The sequence below is a fragment of the Phalaenopsis equestris genome, unplaced genomic scaffold, assembly GCF_001263595.1.
Source record: "Phalaenopsis equestris unplaced genomic scaffold, ASM126359v1 Scaffold000235, whole genome shotgun sequence".
NCBI lineage: Eukaryota > Viridiplantae > Streptophyta > Magnoliopsida > Asparagales > Orchidaceae > Phalaenopsis > Phalaenopsis equestris.
This window is the reverse complement of record NW_018164677.1, coordinates 718,368-744,128: the sequence shown is the minus strand read 5'-3', so window position 1 is coordinate 744,128 and position 25,761 is coordinate 718,368. Positions and strand designations below refer to the sequence as shown.

Genomic DNA, 25,761 nt, shown 5'->3' with positions numbered 1-25,761 from the left:
TTACCAATATATATATATATATATATATATAATGATATTGATAGATTAAAATTAATAGGGGACATTTTTAATAGATTAAAATTAATATAAAATTAATAGATTAAAATTAATATATATAATAGATGATGGACTATTGATATACTAAGATTTAGTGAATAAAATTAATGTTTTTATTGATTTATTAAAAGTTTAACTGACATACATATTTACTTCGTTTTTCTTGTATTACTGTTGTTTAGAAGTATGATTATTCACTGATCTGTTTAGCTCATTTTTATTTTAAACTAATTTTTTAGTTTAATTAAGTGATTAAAAGATGAACGATAGAAGAGATAATGCTTATAGAAGATGCGGACAAACAATAAAAATGTAAATTTAAATATATTATTTTAATTTAATTTGTTTAGTAATTTTTTAATTTATTAATATTTAGTTATAGAAAATATATTGAAAAATTTAATTTTCACCGTCCGACCGTCTGTTTTCGTTTTGATTAATTTACATGGATGTAAGAGAGTGCAATGATAGGCTGTATGGAGCTGGTAACATGGACGAGGTGTAGCTGAGTTTGTGCAACACTGCTGGCGGAACTGAGTTTGGACAATGTTATGGGTGCTAATGGAGCTGCAACAAGGGAGACTCGGATGGACTGCAGGTGGGGCCTACCGCTGGAGGTGAAGGTAGGAGGGCCAGCCTGCAGGGAAAACAAGTACATGATTGTTTTTTTTGGTGGTTTGCAACAAGGACAATGATGGTGACGATGACAATTGAGGGTCTCAAAGGAAGGGTAAGTCCTGGATAATACCACATCAAGAGCAAGATACAGCTAGGGCCGAGCTTGAGCGAGCTCAGGCTTGGCTCGTGTTCGTCTTGTTCGAAAAAGCTCGTGTTCGAAATCGGCTCGTGTACGAAATCGGCTCGTGAACAGTGTGTTCGTGTTCGACTCGATTAAAATATTCATATTCGTGTTCGGCTCGTGTTCGGCTAGAAATTGGCTCGTTAAAATTAAATTGAAAAAAATATATGTAAAGTGTGGGATTCGAACCTGGATATATAAATAATTTATGTAATATATTGTTATATAATTTTTTTTTCGAGTCATTTCGAGCCGAACACGAGCGAATAAACTGTTGTTTGTGTTCGGCTCGTTTACATTTAGAGCTTAAAAAATTATTCGTGTTCGGCTCGTTAGGCTTAACGAACGAGCCAAACACGAGCTGCTTAACGAGCCAAACACGAGCTGTTCACGAACAACGAGCCAAATTGACAGCTCTAGATACAGCCGTAGCACCACTCGTTCCTTTGAAGATAAACATCACCTCAGAATGAGATACAACTGAAAAACTACTTGACATTGGATATAGTCCGAAAAGGGAAAATAGGGGACATCGACGGCTGTCCTGAAAGAAACACTATAAAAAACTGATCTATAATGTGAAAATAATATACTTGTAGACCTAGGGTAACCGAGGAGTGGACCCATTCCAATTGGGCGGTGAATCCACGTAAAGGGTCAATTGGCCTTCTTGGACTGGTCCAAAGCCGCAACGGTTGTCTCCCGCAATCGTGAATTCTTGAGTCCCACTTCTTAGTGGGAGACACTTGCATCGCAAAGAGACAGTCGCGGCAGTATGTTTTTCTACTATCGAAATTGGACATCAATTAGTAAAAACGTGATGTTTATACTTAATAACTTTTAATTTAAAATAATTATTTATGAATTAATTTAAAAAATCCTAACCTTCAGTTTATATGTTTCAGCTTGTCTTTGAACTAATAGCGAGCTCACATGCGAGAAATCAGAGTTTCATGCTTGAAGGACATAAGAGTGTTGTGCGAGAACAAAATGTAAGTGCAATTTCGTCTCTCTTATACACGGTGTTGTCGATGCTAGCTTCACACAACACTAGCACATGCCATCGTCTCTCCCTTTCTTGTTTTCTCGGTCTCAAACGAAGAGCCTCGTTTGTCTCCTTGCTTGGGATGATGAAACAAAGCTCTCTTCCTTCGCCTCCTATTAACGGAACCATCTCGTGGGTTACGTCGAACCGACAACCAATTTAATTTCTTGATTTTTTTCAGTTTTTACAGAAGAAATTATTATGCATTAGTATATACAATTTAATTTAATAGTAGAAACTCTAATCATTAGGCCTATGAATCATTTTATTCGTAATATCGATTGTTTGTATACATTCTAATTAAAAAAAAAGAATCAAATTTCTTGATTAAAATCAATTTCAGATTAGCATAAAATTTTCAAATCTAATATCCTCGAAATAGTTTTTTTTTTTCAAACAAAAAGATTTCTCATTCAAGCTTTTCTCATTCAAGCTTTTAAGCTTATATACCTCAAACTTAACTCGATTTGTAGAGTAAATTATGAAAAACCTAATTCTAGATAACCAAACTCAATCTTCCTTCTTCTTCTTCTTCTTCTCCTTCTCCTTATTCTTCTTCATCTTCCCCTCTTCTCTTCTTGCTCTTCCCTCTCCGACTTCGCTTATTCTCTGCTACAGGCCAAATGTTTATAGGAAAATGGTATATTGGAATATATACTTAAAATTATTACTCCACAATTAATAATCATATGAAAGAGTTGATATCCCTTTAAAATCCAAAACCATCCCAGCCATTTATCAATCCATCAACTATTCCATGCACAGGATAGTGGAAAAGCCTTGGTTGCTACAGGACGTTAATTCATGCTACGATGAAATAATTTAAGCGAACAATAATTTTAATTAAAACCTCAAAAATTGCTTTAATAAGTAAATTAAATATGTTGTCTGCTGTAATTAGATTATTTATGCGTACATATATGTATCAAAATGATTATAATTAAGAATTTTATAGTTATTTTTTTATTTTCAGGATATGCAAAAATTGGCTTATAAAAATTTAAGTGAGTTTTGATTGCATCTTTCCACATTTTTAAGTATTACATTTATATTTTGTTCTGATTGTTAAATGCACAAGTAACCATTCAATTTTTTATTGGAGCGATGCTCAATGCAACCCTACATCATCGCTAGAAGCATGGAGATCGTCTAAAGTGACACTAGCACTGCAGTGTATGAGTTAGAGTCTCTTTACAAATTGTACGACACATCTTTATGGTGGTGTTTGATTGAATATCACGACCCTTTTACTAAATATCGCTTCCTTTTATTAATAAAAGGGTCATGTTGCGATCCAAGATCTTTTGTTGCTTCTTTCTTTGCTCTAATTTTTTTCTTATTTCCTATCCCATCTAGCATTCCTTCTAGTCTTTCTGTAACTTCTCATTGACCATCTCTTTAGCTTGAGAGATCAAATTTATTTTTTATATATTTTTTGTATCAACTTTATTTCCTTTGTTCTACAATCTTTCTTATATAAAATTATCTTTTGCATATTGATACCAATATTGTCAAATGCAAAAGCAAGCATCCACTTTTTTTTGGAGTGAGATTGCATCCCTACTTGTCTCCAATGTTAGAAGCACAATGATAACCTATAGTGACACTCAAGCACCAGTGTATATAGGCCAGAGTTGCTTTGTAGAACACTAGCTATTTATATTTTTTCTTTAAAATCACGTACACACACGGATGTGCTAGGGAATACACGATATACACGACATATCCTTGCGGTGGTGTTTGTTTGAATATCTCGACTCAACTTACTAAATATGCTAGTGCGGTTCGGTAATGGATCACATGGTGATCTAGGGTTTCCCATTGGTTTTTTTTACGCTCTTACGTTATTTTCTATTGCTATTTCCTATGCCATCCAGCATTTTTTTTATGTCTTCATATCTTTGCGTTGACAATCTCTTTAGATCAAGAGCTCAAATTTTGTTTTTAAGATGTTTCCTTGAGTTTCTTTGTTTGAGGATTTTATGGTTTCTTCCAAAACTTTAGCTCTTTCCCCCCTCACATGATTTTTCATTTCCTTTCTTAATTGTCTAGAGAAATTTGAAGTGGTTGATATATTTAAATGTACAAATTACTACCTTTAAATTGGTGCTTCTTTGGTTCACCTTTCTCTGCTACATTTTATTTGAATGGCGATAATAGTTTGTATGAGAACTTCTTATGTATTTATTTTCTCATTACATCTTCTGTTTTGGGCGATTCAATTTTTTTAGCAGTTTTTTTTCCTCATTACATCTTCTGGTTCCTTTTCAGCATTTTTTTGGTCTGGTTACTTTACCTTGTATTTTTTTTCATGATGTTGTGGTTTTTGTTTACTGTTAGCTCTGTTGCTGGTTTTGGTGTACTAGTTTAGAGCATGAATACATTTTTTTTCGTTTCACTTTTCTATGCAGCTCTTCCTTGCCGCTCTAATAATTTGCTTCTATTTCTGCGATTTTCATAGAGATGGATTTGCTTGATCTTAATTTTTTGGCTTTTTATATTAACTTTTTTTAGAAATGTTTATTCGTTTCTTGCTTTCCTGACTGTTCTATCCTGATCTTGTTGATCCACCTGCTGAGTTATTGGCACCTGCTGAGTTATTGGCTTGCTTTTAAGCAAACGGATGAATCTAATCATTTCTAAAATCAATTTTAGGCTCAACTCTACAATGTTTACAGGTTGAAGAAACACATTCCTTGCGTCATTTTTCTTTAAGTTTAATAGGAGAACATTTTACTTTTTAGTTAAGGCTGTTTTGATCTTCTCTGTGTACTTTATGAGCTCCATCAGTCATTTTAGAAGTAACATGGTTTGAAGATGCCCTTGCAATTTTTTTTTAATGGATATATTTACTGAAATGTATTTATAAAGCTGTTACCTCTATTTTTTTGTTGTGATTTGTATTTTTCACTTATGTTAGATATGTCAGGTGCTTTGATTGTCTCGACTCCTCAGGACATTGCTTTGATTGATGCTCGAAGAGGAGCCAACATGTTTCTTAAAGTTGAAGTTCCGGTATGGACATCTGCCTCTGTTATCTTTTTGAAGTGAATTTCCTTACTATTTTTTTCTCAGGCAGATATACTTTCTTTTTTAGATTATCAGCAGTAGTGCTTCAATAGCGCATGATCCTTTTTTATTTTCGTATTAGACATTCTTTTGGGCTGTAAGGTATGAGTGATGGTTCTTACCATTGTAGCAGTCTTTCGGGGCTATAGCAACGTGATTTTCCTTGCTGTTGCAATCTGCTGCTTTCCTGTTTGTTCCCCAATTCTCCTTTCATAAAGCTTATCCTTTGTTTTTTCCAGTTCCCGTTTTGTGCTTTTCCTTTGTTCTATAGTTTTCCTGATTTGACTAATTCTCTAGGAGCCCACAACTCTGTTTTGGCTTTAGTATTTCTATTACAGGGATGCTCCATCTTCGTTGTACCTTAGCCTTCGGCGTCACTTGAATGCAAAATTTATGCATTTTCTTAAATAGTTGGAAGGGGCTTTTAAATACGCTTTTGATTATAAATAGGCTTTGGGGAATATATAGAACCTATTTATTGCTGAAGGAAAATTGTTGATAGCTGTTGGTATTCGGGTCCTCAACCCAATGAGAGTTACAAAATTCCATATAAGGTTATCTCCTAGTATAAGAATGTTGATGCTTAGTTTTTCTTGAATAATTTGCTTTCTTATTTTCTTTTCCTCTCCTCTTTTTTATATTTTTCAATTTTCATTATTGGGTTGAAAGGGAGATTGTGACTAGTCAAATTTTATACATTTTGGGTTTATATTTTGTGAAAGAATTTCAATGTGATGCCTTTGAGATTTCTATTTAGTGCAGGAATTTAAATATGTGGTGCCTTCGAGCTTTTGGTTTTTAATTTGATGGTCAAATCCAAATATTGAAATTAAAGTACCATAAAGTGTTATTATAGAGGTTTAATTAGCTGTGAATGATTGCGGTGGATCATAAGTGAATGTATGGTTAAATAACTTTTTATACTGTAGGTTTGGTTTGTAATTCTATTCTTTTTATACTGTGAATGGATTGTGATCAAATAAATCTTGTCGTCCACCCTCTCACATTTTGCTATATTTGCCATGGTGTTGAATCTGAGAAGTTGATATGATCTGAGTGTGAGAAACTTAGATATAGTAAGGCTGGAGGCTACATTGAAGAACCTAAAGGATTTTCACTCATTTACTCTATGGAAGTATCTGATGTTGGTTGTCCTGCATTATTTATTGTTTTTGATACATGAGATTACTCTACTGTGCACGATTAATTGCAAAACCTAAACATGCACACACAAACAAAATATATAAAAGATAGAGTTTCTATGGCTGGAGAATGCTACTGTTTAAGAATATAAAGCTGCAAATCTTTTTTTCCCCCTTTGAGTGGGAAATTCAGAACAGATCATATATATTTGTAAGTCGCTTTTACTTGAATACTTAGATCTCCTCTTCTCGTTAATTAATTTGGTTTATTTTTGTGAATTCTCTGTCATTCGCTTCTAATGCATTTTTGGACGTCTGAACTTGAATAACACGGGCGCGCCAATAATGCCACGGGCACACCAACAACGCTGCGGGCATGCCAATAATGCCACGAACGCGGTGTATAGGAAGTCGCGGTTTTCCCGCAATGTTCTTTGTCTTGATCGAACCGGTCCAGACGTGGTAGGGCCGATCGGCTCTCCCACGAGGATTGGTGCCTATTTTCTATAGGAGGATCCAATCCTAGTTATCCATGGCTTATATATTTGATTCATGTTTCGAGGCATTTATTTTTTTGGCGTCAGTTTGTTTAGGACACCCGCTAACATCCATTTTTCCTTTCGAGGGTTGTATTCGAGGGATACAACTTGTGCTCCGGTTGTATCTCTCTCTCGAGGTGGTGATTATCTTCCCCTATCACCTTCTGCATGTAATAACTAAATTTTTAATTAAATAATAAAAGGATAAAATATTAAATAATAATAATATCATTCTTGAATTGGAACCATTGGGACGATTCGTTAGGTGAAGTCGAGAGGAGGAGGGCATCTCTCGATCATTCTTCGTTCCTAACCGTCATAGAACGAACAAAGAGCGAGCGAGAGAGAGAGAGAGTGAGAGAAAAGTCATAGAAAGGAAAGAGAAGAGGACACCGAAGAAAAGAGTCTAGCGACATCGTGCGTGTGTTTTTGAGTCGAGCCAAAACCGAAGGAGGCAAAAGAAAGGATCTTCGACTCTGTTGAGTCGCGATCGAAAGTGTAGAGGAAGAGGAAGAACGAGCAGCTCTGTTGAAGGGGAAGAAGCTCAGATGCGACGTGGAGGAAGGAGCGGAAGCTCGCGTGCTTTGTTGGGGGGGGTGGAGGGTGAGTGGTAAAGGAACTGAAGGAAGATGGGCGAGGATGAGCTCGCGTGGTCGAGCGTGAGGTTAGGGTAGAGCCGAAAATTTGCGTGCGCTGCTCTGTCGAGTCTAGCCGTGCCGCGAAGAAGAAGAAGAAGATAAGAGATCAGCTTCGTGCTGTGCCGCGAAGAAGAAGAAGAAGAAGATAAGAGATCAGCTTCGTGCTGGTGTGCGGGAAGAAGAGAAAGGGAGCTGAACTTGGGCGTGCGTGAAATAGGGTTGCCGACCGAGTTTATGTAAGCTAAGGTTTGTGAGTTTTAATTTAAATTAAATAAATTTGATTTAGTTCAAGCTTTAAAATATTTAAGTTAATTAATTAAATAGATTATAAGATTAACATTCATAGTTTATGATTTTAATTCAGATATTGTAAGTGGATGGTTTTGATGTGAAGAAAAGGAAGACGACTTGTGTACAATTTAAAGCCTTGTATGAGAACGATAAGAATTGGATCTAATTATAGTTTTATGATATTAATTACTTAAATGGGAATATTTTTACTTACTAAATGCTAATAACAAGTTTAATTTAAGCAAATATAAATGTAGAAGATTAGTGGTGAATCAATTAGAGCTGTTTGAGGAAAGAGGAGTTCTGTGCCAGAAGCAACCCAAATCTTTTAAGGTAAGGAATTTCCTAATTGACTTATATGTGTCAATTTAGTTATAGATCATTAGATATGTAAGTCTTTCTTTTAGAATGAGATCCTTATAATTATTTGCTTATTTAATTGATTAGTTGTTAATTGAAGGAAGTAAAATGAAGTGTTAAATTTTTTCATAGGTCTCTTTTAACCAAGGTGAGTTAAAAAAAGAATTTCTTTAATGCTTTAGACAATTATTTTATGACTGTATGCATATTATAGCTTAAGAATGAAAAAAAATGAACAAGAAAAGGAAAACTGAATGTTTAATGTCTCTAAAATGAGATAATTTAAAGGAAATGAAATAAAATGTAAATGTTTAAGTCATACATGATTACCCCCAGATGATACTAATATGAGATGTAATGTACTCGTGCACGTTAAAGAAAATGATAAAGATATACCTTCAGGTACAATTTGAGGGTACATTTAGGTACAATTTTGAGGGTGTCTTCGGACACATTTTTGAGGGTGTCTACAAGCATATTTTTTGAGGATACCTTTGGGTATGACGACAATTCTGTGATGACTATTAAAGAGGTTAAATTGGTAAATACTTAAAGTGAAATGTGAAAAAATAAATTTAAATTTTTAATGAAATAAACTGCATTTTCTTTTTGTCATTCATGTAAAAAATAATGTAAGAATTTAATGCATATTAGATTATAATTATTCACTAAGTTATACTAACAGTTGAAGTTAATGTTTTTTTCAAGAGAAGGAAAGATTTAGATTGATATGTTTGATTTGAGAGACTATTTTGCTAGAGGATGACCACTATTGCTAGGTATATTTTTTTATGATGATAGTTTCTCTTTATTGTTTCTTTTAGGTATTGATATATGTTTAGTACTGGTTTGAGATGTTATCTTTGGATGTTATTGTTTCTGGATGCTTCATATTTTGTTGCACTTTGTGGATTAGTGACTCTGTTATATATTGGAAGTTTTTAATTTATTTTGTGGAAAGAAAAAAAAAATGAAATGTTAATACCGTCCGACTGCAGTTCCCGCCTTAGTTAATTCTAAGCACCGCACCGGGTTGTGACAAAGGTGGTATCAGAGCGATTAGGTTTAATCATGATCTAAAAGAGTCATTAAGATAATTAAATTAATTTATAAGTGATATAAATGAAAGATTAAATTGTGTCTAATCATAATTTTTCTTATGTTAGTTCAAAAATAAGAAAAAATAGGGGGAAGAAGCTAGAGATGATATTGTTGAAGTTGATGCACCCCGCAAATTACTGTGAGTATTGATGCATTTACTAAGATGATTACTGTAGTAATGCAGTTGATTACTCAAATTTAGATTAGTTTTAGTGGAGGTCAGATGGATAAGTACTTGAAGTTGTTTTAGAATATGAGACCACCTCTCTCATCTGGAGGAGATGCGGTAGATGCTGAAAACTGGCTGTTGAGAGTGGAGATCCTAGATGGAGAGATGGTGGCGTGGACAGCTGCAAGAGAAATTTGAGGGTAGATGCAGTCACATGATTCAATGGGGTGAGTTCATGAGCATCTTTAAAGACTAGTTCGTACCATTGTCCGTCTGGAGGGAAATGCAGGATAAGTTTATTAGATTGATATAAGGTGATCGCTCGATTATGCAGTCTGAAGTTGGATTCACTATGCTCTCTAGATATGCACCTCATTTGATTCCTAATGCGAAGGTCAAGTGCTACTGATTTTTATCTAGGCTGAGGGATGTGATTAGACAACCATTGATTCCTCTTGAAATCGATGATTACTCTGTTTTGGTGGAGAGAGCTAGGAGGATTGAGTTGGATCTGAAGGCTACTCAAAGGATGAGGGATATTTAGAAAAGAAGAAATTCAAAGGGATTCAGGTTTCCTCAAGGCTCTCAGAGGCAGTCCTTTTTGTCAGTTGGTACAAGTGCTAAGAAGGCTAGATTCAGAGCATTTACACTCAATTTGAAGCGAAGAAATGTGACAAGTGTGGAAGGTCTCACAAGATTGAGTGTCTATTTGAATCCAACACTTGCTTTTGGTGCCACTAGCTAGGATATATGACGAAGAATTGCCCTAAACTGGGTCAGAGAGCTCCAACAGATTCCAGAGGCGGTGTTACGCACCACCTTAGAGTAGCTATGATAGATCGAGGGTAGCTGAATCTTCAGGGTCAGTGCCAAATGCAGAGATTTAGGAGAATGTTCGGCTCATAGTATATGCATTATCACAACAGAAAGCTAAGGACTCCACTGACGTTATCACATGTATGTCTCTTTTAACAATTTTAACCAGTGTATTTTAAGCATCTTAGGATTCATGTCATGTCATACATCAAATAAGGATTTAAATATATTAATAAGACCACTAAATATTTAATTGGATGATTTTAATGATATATATTATTTACCTTCAGAGTAGACCGATAAGAGTTTTATTTGATTTAGGAGCATCACATTCTTTTATAGTTTATGAACTGACTAAAGTGATGTGATTGAATATCGTTTCAATACCTGTGATACTGTCAGTTAGAATGCCAAATAATGCTTTTCTGAAAGTTGATCAATCATGTGAGGTGGAGCTTATGATTGGTGGAAAGAGTTTTAATGGCCACCCAATTTATTGTGTTGCCTTTGGTGGAGTTTGAAGTGATTTTAGACATGGATTGAATGTTTGAAAACTTCGTCATTATTGATTGCAATAAGAAAACTGCCACAATAATTGTACTTAGAGAAGCACAAGTTAAATTTTCTGGTAACAGAAGGCTGACATCTATGATAATTACCTATATGAAAGCTTACAAATTTGTTGAATCATCGAAGTCGGGGTTTTCTTGCTCATGTAGCGGATACTTCTAAAGAAGTACAATCTTTGGGTGATATTCTGGTGGTAAGAGAACATCTAAAGATGTTCCTTGATAAATTACCAGGGTTACCATCAGTGCAAGAGATTGATTTCAGTATTGAGCTCTTATGAGATTCTGAGATTGTATCCAAAGCACCCTACAAAATGACAATTAATGGGTTACAGTAGCTGAAGAGCCAATTGCTGAAACTGTTGGATAGAAGGTTTATTAGACCTAGTACCTCACTTTGAGGAGCACCAGTTTTATTTGTGAAAAAGGATGGGAGCTTCAGGATATGCATCAACTACTGGGAGTTGAATAAACTTGGTGAAAAATAAGTATCCACTACCAAAGATTGATGACTTGTTTGATCAGTTGAAAGGGGCTTCCGCATTTTCAAAGATTGATCTAAGGGCAGATATCACAAACTGAGGATTAGAGAAGAAGGCTTGACGAAGACAGTTTTCAAGGCTAGATATGAACACTATGATTATGTGGTGATGCCATTTGGACTGACAAAAACTCTAGCAGCTTTCATGGACCTGATGAACAGACTTTAGGCAGCTTTTGGACACTTTTCTGGTTTTTTTTTACAGATGATATTCTGGCGTACTCAAAAGATGAAGGACCTGTTTGGAGAAGCTTAATTGTTGCGGTGCGTTTTGAATATGCAGCTGGCTCCATTTGTTTTCCGCGTGTCGTCTGCGTTTCGCGATAAGCGTTAGCGTTTTTTTATTAAACGCAACTACGGGTTCCACCGCATGGTCCACATTCAGAGAAAAAACTTCCTGCACTTGCCCGCATCCCGTGCTGAAGCCACTCTCATCCTGTGGCTTTGATCGCTCCCCATCTCCCTCTCACGCAACTCTCTCGATCGTTGACTTTCTCCTCCTCTCTCTCGATCGTTGCCTTTCGTGTGATGGTGGTGAGGCTCTTTCTCTCCATCATGTTCAGTTTCATTGTGATGAAGCACAATCTCACCACCGACATCATCCCTTCTCTTAACGTTTCCATTGGCCTCTTCGAATTCTTCTTCATCAAGACGTGGACGAAGGTCCTTGAGAAACCTGGTTTCCTTCAGCATGCTTTCACTTGACAGGAGAATACTGTGATCCAGACCTGTGTCGTCGCCGCCGCTTATGGAATTGCATTCAACGATAATTGTTTAAGCCCTTTTCTTCCTCTTTTCGCTAATTGTTGTTGTTACAAAAGAAAATAAATTTTTTTTCTCGGCATTTTGCTATCAAATCTTTGCTTGATACATGTTTTTGGGAGATGGAAATTAATGATTGAATCAAATTGAAAAAGTCATGGATTCGATTTGAGATGAAAATTGAGCTACTCAGTACCATGTTGGATAAACATGCTTTTAAAACAATCCTTTTTTGACCTTATGATCTTCTGATTAGTTGCACATCTATTTGATAAAACTTTTCTAGGATTTTCTTATAAAGATTCCAATCTCTCATGGGAAATGTGTGAGCGCTTTTTAAATTGTTTGCATCAATCTCGCTATGTCATGGGTGCATTTCTCTCCTAAAATTTTGTTAGGAGCAGTAAATCCCAAATTGATTGATTATTTATAAATTGCACTTATCATATTGTAAATTTAGGAATTTTAAAATAAACATAAATAACTTAAACTTCCTCGATTTTGTGACAGGATTCGTTTTGATTATTTATTAAATAGGATGAAATACTTTTTTTTTGTAAAGTTTTTTTTATAATGAGCGATAAATTTTAAAGAATTTGTCTGCGACTTAATCCATAACCCCAGAGATAGAACAAACTCTTGGGCCATATGTAGTTTTAAAATTTTTAAAGACTAATATTTTATTATTTTATTTTTAGGTCTGTATCTTATTTTTTATACTGTTTTGAAGTCATTTTTGGTTTCTCAAGTATCAAATATATTGTTATGACAGTTCTGTTGCAAACAACATTACTACACATGGGCAAAATGGTCATTTATCCAGAAATAACTGCAAAAAAAATTATTTTTCAACACCACAAACCAAACAGCCATCCAACTTATCTGGATCAGCTTCTGATCGCCGATCAGCAGCTTATCCAGATCAATTGCTTATCAGCAGATTATTGATAAACTATAGTTGCCTCTAACAAACCCGAAGTTAGTCATACAGATCATTTACATGTTAAACTACAGGTTTTGAAGAAGATTACATTTTATGCCAAATTTTTTAAATGTGAATTTTGGCTTAAAAGTGTGGCTTTTATTGGGCACATTATCAATGGAGACGACATATCTCTGGATTAGAATAAGGTCAAGGCGATTGCAGATTAAACAAGACCCAAAACTTGCTATTGTCACTGTGGTGAGGTGTTTTCTAGGTCTAGCTGGTTATTTCAGGAGGTTTGTTGAGGGGTTCTCACAGATTAACATATCGTTGTCAAGGTTGACTCAGAAGACAGTGAAGTTTAATTGGACCGATCGTTGTGAGGAGGCTTTCAAAAGTTGAAGGCTTGCTTAATGTTTGCTTTAGTTTTGATTATTCCTTCAGGATCTGATGTGTTTTTGATTTTTCAGCTATGCATCTTTGGGAGGTTTTGGCCGTGTAATTATGCAGCATGGTACGGTCATTGTATATGCACCACGAAAATTGAAGAATCGCGAAAGGAACTATCCTACGCACTCAAGATCTGGAGGCATTATCTATATGGAGTTAGATGTGAAGTTTTTACATATCACCAGAGTTTGAAATATATCTTCACTCAGAAAGAGTTGAATTTGAGACATAGGAGATGATTAAAATTTATTATAGATTATGATTTAGACATTCAATATGATTCTGGGAAGATAATTGTGGTGGCAGATGTGCTGAGTATAAAAACATAACTTGAACTATTTATTTACTCAACATGAGCAGTTAATTGAAGTTCTGAAGAAGTAGGAGCTGACTATAGTTGAATATAGTGATGATACTATGACTCAATTATATTAGATGATGGTGCAACCAGCTTTAAAGGGCAGAATTGAAGACTATTTAGCCAGAGATAACAATATTCAGAAAGTTTTAGAGCAGGTTAAGACAGACAGTTTAGAGAAGTATGAGCTAGATCCGGATGGTTTATTGAGGTATAAAGATAGAGTTTATGTTCCAGATGTTGATGACCCGAGGAAGGAAATTTTGGATGAAACACAATTATCTGGTTATACTATTCACCCAGGGTGCAATAAATGTATCGGGATCTCAAAGACGCAGTTTGGTGGCCAAAGTTGAAGCGGAGCGTGACAGAATTTTTGGCTAAATATCCTTCATGTCAGTTAGTGAAGGTCGAACATCAGCCTCCTGGAGGTTAGTTGTAGCCTTTACTAATTTCAAAGTGAAAATGAGAAGAGATTGCGATGGATTTTGTAATGGGCTTGCCCGATGACATTTGAGTAATTATTGATAGACTTACTAAGTCTTCCCATTTCTTGCCTGTTAGACAGACAAATCCAGTTGAGAAATAAACCAAATTATATGTGGATCAAATTGTGACGCTGCATGGAGTGCCAAAGTCTATTGTCTCTGATAGAGATGACAAGCTTACTTCTAGATTATGGAAGAATGTTCAGGAAGCTTTGGGTACTCGATTGACTTTCAGTACAACATTTCATCCTCAGACAAATAATCAGTCAGAGAAGACATTCAAACCATGGAAGATCGACTAAGGTTATGTGTTACTGACTAACATTAGGATGATTCCATATGAAGGCCTATACTGGTGAAAGAAAGATCATTGTTGCTGATTGGTTGATAATGCGGCTGTGAAGATTAGAATGATCAGAGAAATATTGAGGGCAATGCAGAATAGACAGAGAAAATACTACCATGCCAAGCACATACTTGTTGAATTTGAAGTTGGAGAGTTTGTTTTGATCAAGATTAGTCCATTGAAGGATGTGCAATGTTTTTGGAAGACAGGAAAGTTGAGCCCCAAATTTATCAGTCCATTTGAGATTGTGGAGAGGATTGGTAAACTGGCTTACAGATTGGCTTTACCAACTTATATGTGGGGAGTGCATAATGTTTTTCAATTTCTTCACTAATGAAGTATATTGTAGATGGAGCTAGTCGGGTGATAGTAGACTCATTTGTTATTCAACTAGATTTAACTTACGTTGAGGAGCTTGAAAGGATACTAGATTATAATGTGAAGAAGCTGCGGAACAAAGATATCCCTTTTTTGAATATTTTATGGAAGCATGAGTCGGAGAAAGATGCTACTTGGGAGAAAGTCTCTAAGATGCAAGAAAAATATCCACAACTTTTCTAATGAGGTATGTTCGTTGTTGTATTTAATATTTTCAAATTTTAAAGATGAAATTTTTAGGAGGGGAGATTGTGATAACTAAATTTATAATTAAATAATACAACAACAACAACAACAACAATGACAAAACCTTTATCCCACTAAGTGGAGTCGGCTACGTAATTAAATAATACAACAACAACAACAACAACAGCAACGACAAAACCTTTATCCCACTAAGTGGAGTCGGCTACATGAATTCCTTTTCTCCATTGTGTCATATTTAGTGTCATATTTTCATTTAATTTTAATAAATTAATATCATTTTTATACTGTATGCCCAAGTCTTCCGAGGTCTACCTCTGCCTTTCTTAACATAAGTCGAATCTAAAACATCTACCCTTCTAATCGAATCATCAGATGGTTGACGTTTAATGTGACCAAACTAATGTGGACGTTTAATGTGACCAAACCATCTAAGACGTCTCTCTAATTTTTTCCGCCACAGAAGCTGCACCAACCTTATCACAGATATATTCATTTCGCATTTTGTCTCCAAGTGTAAAGCCACTTATTTCTAAGCATTCTCTTCTCGACAACGCTTAACTTAATTTTTTGCATCTCTTTTAAAGGCCAACATTCAGTGTCATAGAGCATGTCAGCCTTTACCTTAAGAAGTAGCCCATCCAGCCTCATTGTTGGACTGGTCCATCCCTTTTTCTGAATCAGCTGGTTCAGCCCACGCAAGCCTTGCATCAGAATAGGGTTTGAGATACCTTCGCTGCAACGGATATCCAACATCAACCAAATTGTGTTTTCCTGATATGAATTGCATGATTAATATTGCGTAAAAAATGAATTAAGAGAGTAGCACAGTCTCAAGCGTACCTGTAAGTGGATGTATAGAGTTGTATTTGTTATTCTGTGTTGCGGCTTTGAAAATTCGGCTGTGATGTGCACTGCCCTCCCAATCGGTCATGACAAAGTTGAAACACGTGTTAAAGTTGCATAATGCGATGATATTCTGCGTTGGAGACCTACAACGACCGATGAATGCGATTTTCTTATTATTTGGAACACGTGCATCAACTTATGTTCCATGGATTATTTCATACAATTCTAGAAAGATAACGAAGGGTTACGGTATAACAATATTTATTTGAAAATTTAATATAATAAGTTGGAGAAATTACCTTAAAGAACATGTACTGCGCATCGTGTGAAATCCCTGTGGGGGTCCGTTTGAATGTAGAATTTGTTAGTTTTATGTCTGGTGAAGAAAAACTTACAAGTGCATTCAATCATATTGATTCATTCTGCGATAATATGTAGAGAGTTATTGCCAACAGCTCTCGCGAAGTCTTCCTGAAAGAGCCATGAAGTTTGTTTTTTTGTGTAGTTCCTCCAACAGATCGTTGAGTACCTCCTGTGTTATGTGGAACATATTGTTAAATCTCATTGAGTGGCCCACAACAACTTTCTAACCCATTTGTCCCCAGCATATGAGGATGTCATGCAAGTGGAGCGCTCTATATACGAGTTATAATATTCGTACATCAAGCATATGACAACTACAACTCTCCTTCTGCGTCATTCTCTGATTGCATCTATGTAGATCGACATCATACTGACTAACACAAAAGCATCAATGAATTAATTACAATCATATAAGTTTACGAACAACACAATAAACATATAAGCATCAATGAATAAGTATATAAGACATGTCCCAAGCAGTTGAAATATCCAAAACAAAATGAAAAATAATAAACAAATATAAATGTCCTATGTGATTGTAAATAAACTCTCAAATAAAAGTCTCTCAAATGTTCTTGCGCTCATTAAAATATCGTAAGTACGCCACTCTACGCTCATCGGGCATCTTGATGAGAAAATCTCTCTGGGTCGAATCTTCAAACAACTCCATTGAAAACAAGTACAACGAGAAGTCCTCAGAAATTTTCAGAGTTGCATTCAGAATTTGTAGAACCTAGTCGACAGAAGTTGCTTTAGATGTAATGGGATCATTGCTGCATGAATCCACCAATTGTGATATCTGGCTTCTAAGGAAAGTAGCTCCAATTTTCTTTTTATTCTCAACCCGCGGACGTGTGGAACGGCTCGTGGACTCAAGTTCATAGAGGTTCGGACTGGGACTTTCGATGGAATCACCTATTGGTAAGCGCATAAATTTTTTAGGGTGCCACCAAACCTCGTCTCACTGAGGCCACATGCATTGCTGCTCGTTGTCACGACACCCCCAAACACACGATCCAACTTCTCCAACTCAGGATCAATTTCACTTAATTTAATTTTTTTCGCAGTAGTCATCACATACAAATTTATATAAAATCTAGTGCAATTTAAAAATAAAATAAAAGTTGACCAATTAGGGGGAATTTAAAAAATGCTTACAGCAGGTCTTTTTGCCCAGCACTCCTCGGAAGCATCAATTGTTCGCTTCACCGGATCCCACCCCAAGTTCATTGACTCTCGTTTCAATTTCTTCCAAAATTTTCAATCCTTCTTGAGCTGATCCCACTTATTTTAATTGCATTTTATCATATTCTCTGTCTGTACTTTTCTTGAACTTTCTGATAATATTCTGCCGCCCTTCCTTGTTGAAATAAATTGTTTGTCTATTTTTCAGATCAACCTCTTTGAGACAAAGGTCGCAAAATATTATTTTTGTTTGTCTCACATTGAAGGTTAACCGACCTCTTTTGTCCCAACCATTGTATTACTAGGATGAAAAAAAAACTAATTAATATAAATATAAATGCCACAATATCATAATATCATAATGTAAAGAAAAATTGTAATGCTGCAATATCATCGTCACAACCTCCACACCAACACATCCACACATCACACCACCACCTCCACACCACACAACCACCCGACACCAACACATCCACAAACGCCAAACCACACACCAACACATCCACAAACTCTAAACCACACACCAACAAATCCATAAACGACACCACCACATCCACACAACTCTCCTACACCACCTCCACACCACACCAACACATACACACACACACCACCACCTCCACATCACACTACACAACTACCCAACACCACCACACCAGCACATCCACACCAACATATCCGCAAACAACACCGCAAACTCCAAACCACACACCAGAACATCCACAAATCACACCATCGTCTCCTCATCACACAATTACCCTACACCACCACCTCCACACTACATACCATCAGCTCCACACCTGCAACTCCCCTACACCACCACCTCCACAACACATCAACACATCCACACATCCACACACCACCACCTCCACACCACACAACCACCCGACACCAACACATCCACAAACGCCAAACCACACACCAACACATCCACAAACTCTAAACCACACACCAACAAATCCATAAACGACACCACCACATCCACACAACTCTCCTACACCACCACCTCCACACCACACCAACACATACACACACACACCACCACCTCCACATCACACTACACAACTACCCAACACCACCACACCAGCACATCCACACCAACATATCCGCAAACAACACCGCAAACTCCAAACCACACACCAGAACATCCACAAATCACACCATCGTCTCCTCATCACACAATTACCCTACACCACCACCTCCACACTACATACCATCAGCTCCACACCTGCAACTCCCCTACACCACCACCTCCACAACACATCAACACATCCACACATCCACACACCACCACCTCAACACCACACAACCACCCAACACCACACCACAACCCAACACCACCACACTAACACATCCATACACCACACCACAAACTCCAAACCACACACCAACACATACACAAACCACACCATCACCTTCTCATCACACAATACCCTACACCATCACCTCCACACTACACACCACCACCTGCACACCACACAACTCTCCTACACCACCACTTCCGCTCCACACAACCGCCCAACACCACCACACAAACACATCCACACCAACAAATCCACACAATCACATCCATCCACACACGACACCACCAACTCCACACCACACAACTCTCCCACACCGCCACCTCCACACCACACCAACACATCCACACAACCACCCAACGCCACCACACCAGCCCATCCACACACCACACCACACCACAAACTCCAAGTCACACACCAACACATCCACAAACCACACCACACCACACCACAACCTTCACACTACAAAGCACACCAACCCACAACCACCACACCAAGAAATCCACACACCACACTACAAACTCTACAACACCACAAACCACACTACACTACAACCTCCAAACCACAACCTCCACACCACAAAGCACACCACGACACCAACATATCCACACACCACATCACAAACTGCAAACCTCACACCAACAAATCCACAAACCACACCACACCACACCATGACCTCCACACCACAATCCAAACCACTCAACACCACAACCTCCACACCACATCCACACCACACCACAAACTCCAAGCCAGTATTCCAACACCAAATTCCAGCACCAATTTCCATCCAATTTTCAAATTCCACTCAGAAATTTCAAAGTTCATAAAGATATCCAAATTCCCCACAGCATAAGCACCAAAAGAAATCGAACAGACCACATACAGGGGACCCAAAGCATTGCTAACAAGGTATAGCACCAAAAATCCAAATTCACCGCAAAAGCACCAAACCAAGCAACATTGCATCGAAGGCATAAACCAAATGCAACATGAAGCATCAAAACCACATAACCGAGCATATTAAACTGAAAACCATGAAATATGAGCAAACAAAGAACCACCAAAACCGAGCTAAAAGTTGGAACCAACCATCATAGTGCGCACAACCACACAAAGAAGAGAGAAAAGTGGTGAAGAACAGAGAAGACAGAAATGAGAGGGAACACCGCACAACCACTAAACCGAGCTGAAGAAGAAAAAGGGAGAGGGGATGAGAGAATAAACACCATATGGGATAACCACCAACCAAAGTGATCTAACCTAAGTAGTACCTCCACCACACAGAGCACAGAGTGCGCAAACCACCAAAATTCGAGCGGAAGGAAAGAGCGGGAGAGGGAATGGAATGTAAAGGTCGCCGGAATACCCACTCACAACCGAAAATAGCCACCGGAGTCACGGATCCACGAGAGAGAGATACCTAGAGCAGAAGAATCGCGGGAAAGGGAGTGTGATCGAGAGAGACGGGTAACGTGAGAAGAGGTGTCGTGGGGTACATATGTTCGCAGTCGAGAGAGGAGAAACGCGGGTCGCAGAGTCGAATCCGCGGCCACGTTCTAACGAAAATTTTAAACAACGCCGACGCGACGCGATAACCAAACAGGTCAATCTGAACGGGTTCTTAGACTCCCTACGGGCTATTTTTTATTTTTCTCAACTTTTTAAGCTTTTTCATTTAAACCAATTTTTAATACATAATTTCTTATATTTTATCTTTTCTTGCACAATATTATTCCACCAACTATTTTTATTTATAAAAAAAATTTTCTTTTGATTCTCTCAGTACATCTCTTGTCACTTGTTTAATAATATTTGTTACTTTATCCCATATAGAATTTGCATCGGGGCTTGGGACCCAACAATGGCAGTGTTAATGCATTAGTTATAAGCTCGCTAAATATAATTAATGCATCAGTTATAGGCATACTAAGGATATTGGATAATCTAATGATTTTCTTACAGTTTATTGGATAATCTAATGCTATGGTACTAAATCACGTTATGCTTCCTTCTATTCAGGTGTTGGGATTGATTGAGAACATGAGCTTCTTCAAATGCCCTAGCTGTGGTCTGAATTCCTACATTTTTGGACATGGTGGAGCGCGTCACACGTCAGAGGAAATGGATTTGAGATTCCTTGGTGAGGTAGGGTTTCTTTTCTACCAATTTCTATGTGGCAATAGGCATGCTGAAAAATGTCAAACCTAAGGGGGCCTTTGGTAGCATACTTCTAACCGGATTTAGCCATGAATTTAAAGTAAATCCTACCAAATATCAAAAAAAAAAAAAAAGAAATTAAATCCCTGCACTCGGCTATATAAAATATTCTCTGCTTTTGTCTATTTTTCGATGTAAATCCGGATTTACCAAATCGGATTCACAAATGGATTTAATGGAGCTATTCTGTTGTGGCTCGCGAGCATGTCTCCGTCAAATATGAATTTGATAAACCCAGATTTATTGAATCCTATTTATCTTAAATTCGGGGCAGCCAAATACTGCCAAAGAGTTTTTCTTATTGGATGATATTGTCTTAAGTTTTATGACAACTTAAACTAATTGCATTCTTGGTACATTATTAGCTTTTTTTTTCCTTTGTTTTTTATCTCTTTAATATTATCTCTCTTGGTACAAGCATTTTTTTGAAGATTTATATTTTATTTTTACTCACAAATATAAAAAATTTTGGCTTCCGAGCATTTTATTTGGCACACCAATCACTGCTTTCTCTGGAAACTTGACAAGCCACTTCATGAAGAATGAATTCAATACCAATATGTGTAGCATTTAGTAGCTTCAATTTGAACTTTTTGATTTGAATGTAAATGCACGGCAAAAAGTGCAGGCTAAGGGTATGAATGTTTTGATTGTTTTGTGCAGTATAAATGTCGTAGGGCTGAGGGTAGCAAGGAATAAATGCAAAAAAGGAGGGTGGGGGGCTTTTACATAGAAACGGCACAATTCTTATCTTTTTACATAGAAACGACACAATTCTTATCTGTTTACTTGTCTAATACCTAAACTTTCATATTTATATGCATACCACTCAAAATTTTAATATTACATAAAAAATATCACTATTACTTCTTAAATGTAAAATACTTATTCTCATGCATAGGTTATGATATCAAAGTGTCATAAATGTAATATGAAAGTTTAAGTGTTGGGTATTTAAATACATGAGAGTTATGAGGTGTGGATGTGAATTTTGAAAAGAAAATAGCAGCATATGCAACTTTTAGGAGCTAAGGGTACTCTTTATTATGATCATTGTTAACAGCCATATTACAACCTTTTTGTAGTGACCCAATTGTTGGCATTTTCGTTATTTATATTCTATTTTTCATGTTGAAAATATGAAATCTACGTTTCAAAATCTGAAATGTAATTATTGATTTTTCCTTTTTCTAGAATTGTTTAATCTAGAATATGCAAAATATCCATTGACGCTTTGTTTTCAGTATTTATTATCTTTTCGGTTTGATTTATCCATCTTGGCATTACTTTTTGACACAGGTTCTTTATGCTGTCTTTTTTAGGTATGTTTTAAGAGATATTTGTCACAGTTAATTTTTCTGTTATGGCACATACGCCCAATAGCAACCCTTCAGAATTTGTAGTCGCTAAAATGGCCCAATCTCTTTGGAGTTCTCCAGATCAATAATGTTCTCTAAATGTCTAGCACCAACCCAACCAAATCTCTTTGGAGTTCTCCAGATCAGTAATGTTCTCTAAATGTCTAGCACATATGCTTGACTATGTCTGTTACGCCTTGTTAGATTAATAAAAAAGAATTTGAACCAACCATTGCTGGTCCAATTTGTGTAATACCTAAAATTTTGAGTAATGAAGTCAATATTTCAACACTTTAAAAATTATCCCAAATTTCGCACCTCCTATAATTCAATTGAAGCAATTTTCTAAAATTCTACACGTCGAACTGTTCAATTCTATATAAACCATTATATATTAATTATGAATGGAATGAGTGCTATAAAATTCTGAACTTCTAAGTTTAGTTAAATTAATTAATTTTAATTATCTCTAATCTCTCATGTATGCAATGTAGCCAACTAACCTATATCGTGATTTTCAACCGTAGGATTCGATCTGATGGATGAGATAGGATTAGGATCATATTATATGCTGCATTCCCCTCCCTTGCGTCATTCGTCTTGGTCTAAGGGAACCGCGACTTTAGCACTGTAGCTGGAGTCGGGAATGTGTACAGTGGAGAAATCCGCGGAGAAATTGGTGAGTGTTAATCTCTCTTTCCCGCTAATTGAGACATTTCTTACACTTCCATTTTTGAGATTGGCCACAAATTCAAGCATCCCATTCATTTCAACTGGCTGTAGCTTGCTGGAATGGTCATGGGACCATTGAATCGAGAGCTACGCTCTTAGGTAGGTCCGATCAAGTCGAAAGGGAAGAAATTTGTTGTGAAGAAGAAGAGAGGAGCATTGAATGAATCTTTATGTTGTGTGCCCTAGCAGGCCATCTAAGAAGAGTAGAGGGAGATCCCTCGTGTGACTTTGACAGAAGGAGGTAGAGGTTTTTATTAAGTGATTTAATATACATATATATATATATATATATATATAAGTTTAGAAAAAATAATAGAAAAATAAGCAGGATTATATAAAATAAAATAATAAAATGTTATTAAATTTGTAATAATATAATAAATAAAATAAATTTTAATATGATACCATGTTTATTTTACACTTTTAATTTTAGAAGGATCGACGTCAAGACAAATCAAATAACAAATTATTCGACATCAATATGAATGCTCACTTTTAATCTATGATAATGATTTGGTTCTTCTCAATTTTTTTGTATTAGTAGTTAATGTTATTTGTAAAACTTTATTTTGATTGACATGCACCTTTTCTTTATTGGTCATATTATTACAGAGTTTATAACTACTTACTGTCATGCATTGGTGAATGATATATATATATATATATATATATATATATTATATTTGAATGTGATGAACACATAAATGATGTCTGGATTAGCTGTTTGTTAGTGCATAACTGACTATGATGGAGTTACCTTTTATGGTGCAAGCCGATGATTACTAAGGTACCCGTGCACGTAAATGTAAAATGATATTGATATTGAAATTCTGTAATTAGTACAATTTTTAGACGATATTCTTATGATGGTTGTACAAATATAAAATGATGTAAATATACTATTAATATTTTAAGATTTATTGAATATCATCTAAAATGTTTATATTGATTTGCTAAAAGTTTAACTGACATTTATATTATTATTTTTTCTATTGTGTTACTGTAGTTTAAAAGTGTGAGTGTTCGCTGGTTTTGCTTAATTTATAGTAGTTTTAAACTAACTTTTCAGGTTATTTTAATTTATTAAAAGTTGAACAATAGAAAATAAAATATTTATAGAAGGTGCAGACAATCTATAATGAGGTAAATTTAATTATACAACTTTAATTTAATTTCTTTAGAGACATTTTCATTTTATTAAATTTTAGTTATAAAAAATGAATATAGAAAATTAAATTCCCATCGTTAGACCGTCTGTACCCGACTTCGGGAATTCCAAGCGTCGGGCTAGATCGTAACGATGTTGGCATAAAAGAGTGACATGGTTTTTATTTCAGCCTTTTTGATGTATGCATTATGTCTTAGTCAAGTTGATTTGCAAGTAGTCCAATGTTCATTTTAAAATTACTAACTTAGACACTTACATTTCACGTACATGTCTCTTCCTCATCTTATCGTCTTTAGAGTATTTCCACATTTGTATCTGCATTTGGTTGGTCTCTCACTACTAAATCTTAAAAGTATTTTTTAACCCTTGTGGTAATCAGAAAGGGGAGAAAATAATTTTGTATTTTCTTCTATTTTTGAATTGATAATACATGGTATTATATAGGAGACTACAAGTAGAAAAAATAGGAAACTGACTCATTCCTAAATCTGGAAACTATTTAACTAATTCCCTCAATTTGAGAGATTACAAATTAATTCTAATTCCCTCTATTTAAGTGATTACAAATTAATTCTAATTCCCTTAATTTAAGGGATTACAAATTAATTCTCCCAACCTTATTTCCATCTCAGACACACCTCGACACTCCCCCTCAAGCTGAGGAAGAGATGTCTTCCATTCCCAGCTTGGATACAAGATCATGGAAACTCGAACTGTTCAGCCCCTTTGTTAGAACATCGGCTAGTTGTCTCTCTGATGGAACATAGGACATACACACCTCCAGTTTTTCTTTGATGAAATGTCTATCAATTTCAATATGCTTTGTCCTATCATGTTTTATAGGATTATGAGCTATATTAATAGTTGACTTGTTGTCACAGTAGAGCTTCATAGGACCCTCCCATTGGACTCTCAAATCATCCAAAATGATTCTCAGCCAAAGTAATTCACATAATCCTTGAGTCCATTGGGGAGCAGGCATAGTCAGTGTCGGTGTAGGCTTTCAGAGTAAGAGCGCCTTTCTTTTTGAATAAGATTATTTTCCCCAGATTGCCTTTCAAGTAATGCAGTACCCTGTAGGCAGTCTGAAGATGAGGTTCTCTTGGATCATGCATGAATTGACTGATCATACTTACAGAATATGCTATGTTTGGTCGAGTGTGAGCAAGGTATATGAGTCTGCCAACTAATCTCCGGTACATTCTTTTATCCACAGTTGGTTCTTCTTTAGCTTCTCCCAACTTATAGTTTGGATCTATTGGAGTAGAGATAGACTTACACCCAGTCTTCCCTGTTTTTGCCAATAAATCAATCACGTGCTTCTGCTGAGATATGAAGATCCCCTATGTGGAATATGTCACCTCAAGACCAAGGAAGTACTTCAATTTCCTTTCTTTGTTTCAAATTCTTTTACTAGTCACAATTTTAATTCATGCTTCTCTTTCTCATCATTTCCAGTCACTATGATGTCGTCCACATAGACTAAAAGAGCAGACACTCCCCCTACTACTGAATGTTTAATGAAAAGAGTGTGGTCACCTTGG

The 25,761-nt window shown here is 36.2% G+C and overlaps 1 protein-coding gene across 2 annotated transcripts in view; it reads left to right on the top strand.

The window, feature by feature from the left end:
* The window catches only part of LOC110023913 (iron-sulfur protein NUBPL), a 97,683-nt gene that overhangs the window by 54,671 nt on the left and 17,251 nt on the right, over window positions 1-25,761 (top strand). The window contains exons 6-7 of one of the 2 annotated variants that reach the window (XM_020723567.1): window positions 4,822-4,916; window positions 20,762-20,887. In XM_020723567.1, coding sequence (XP_020579226.1) covers window positions 4,822-4,916; window positions 20,762-20,887 — 221 coding nt within the window. The remainder of the gene's footprint in view (window positions 1-4,821; window positions 4,917-20,761; window positions 20,888-25,761) is intronic. The other variant, XM_020723568.1, reaches the window with a different exon arrangement.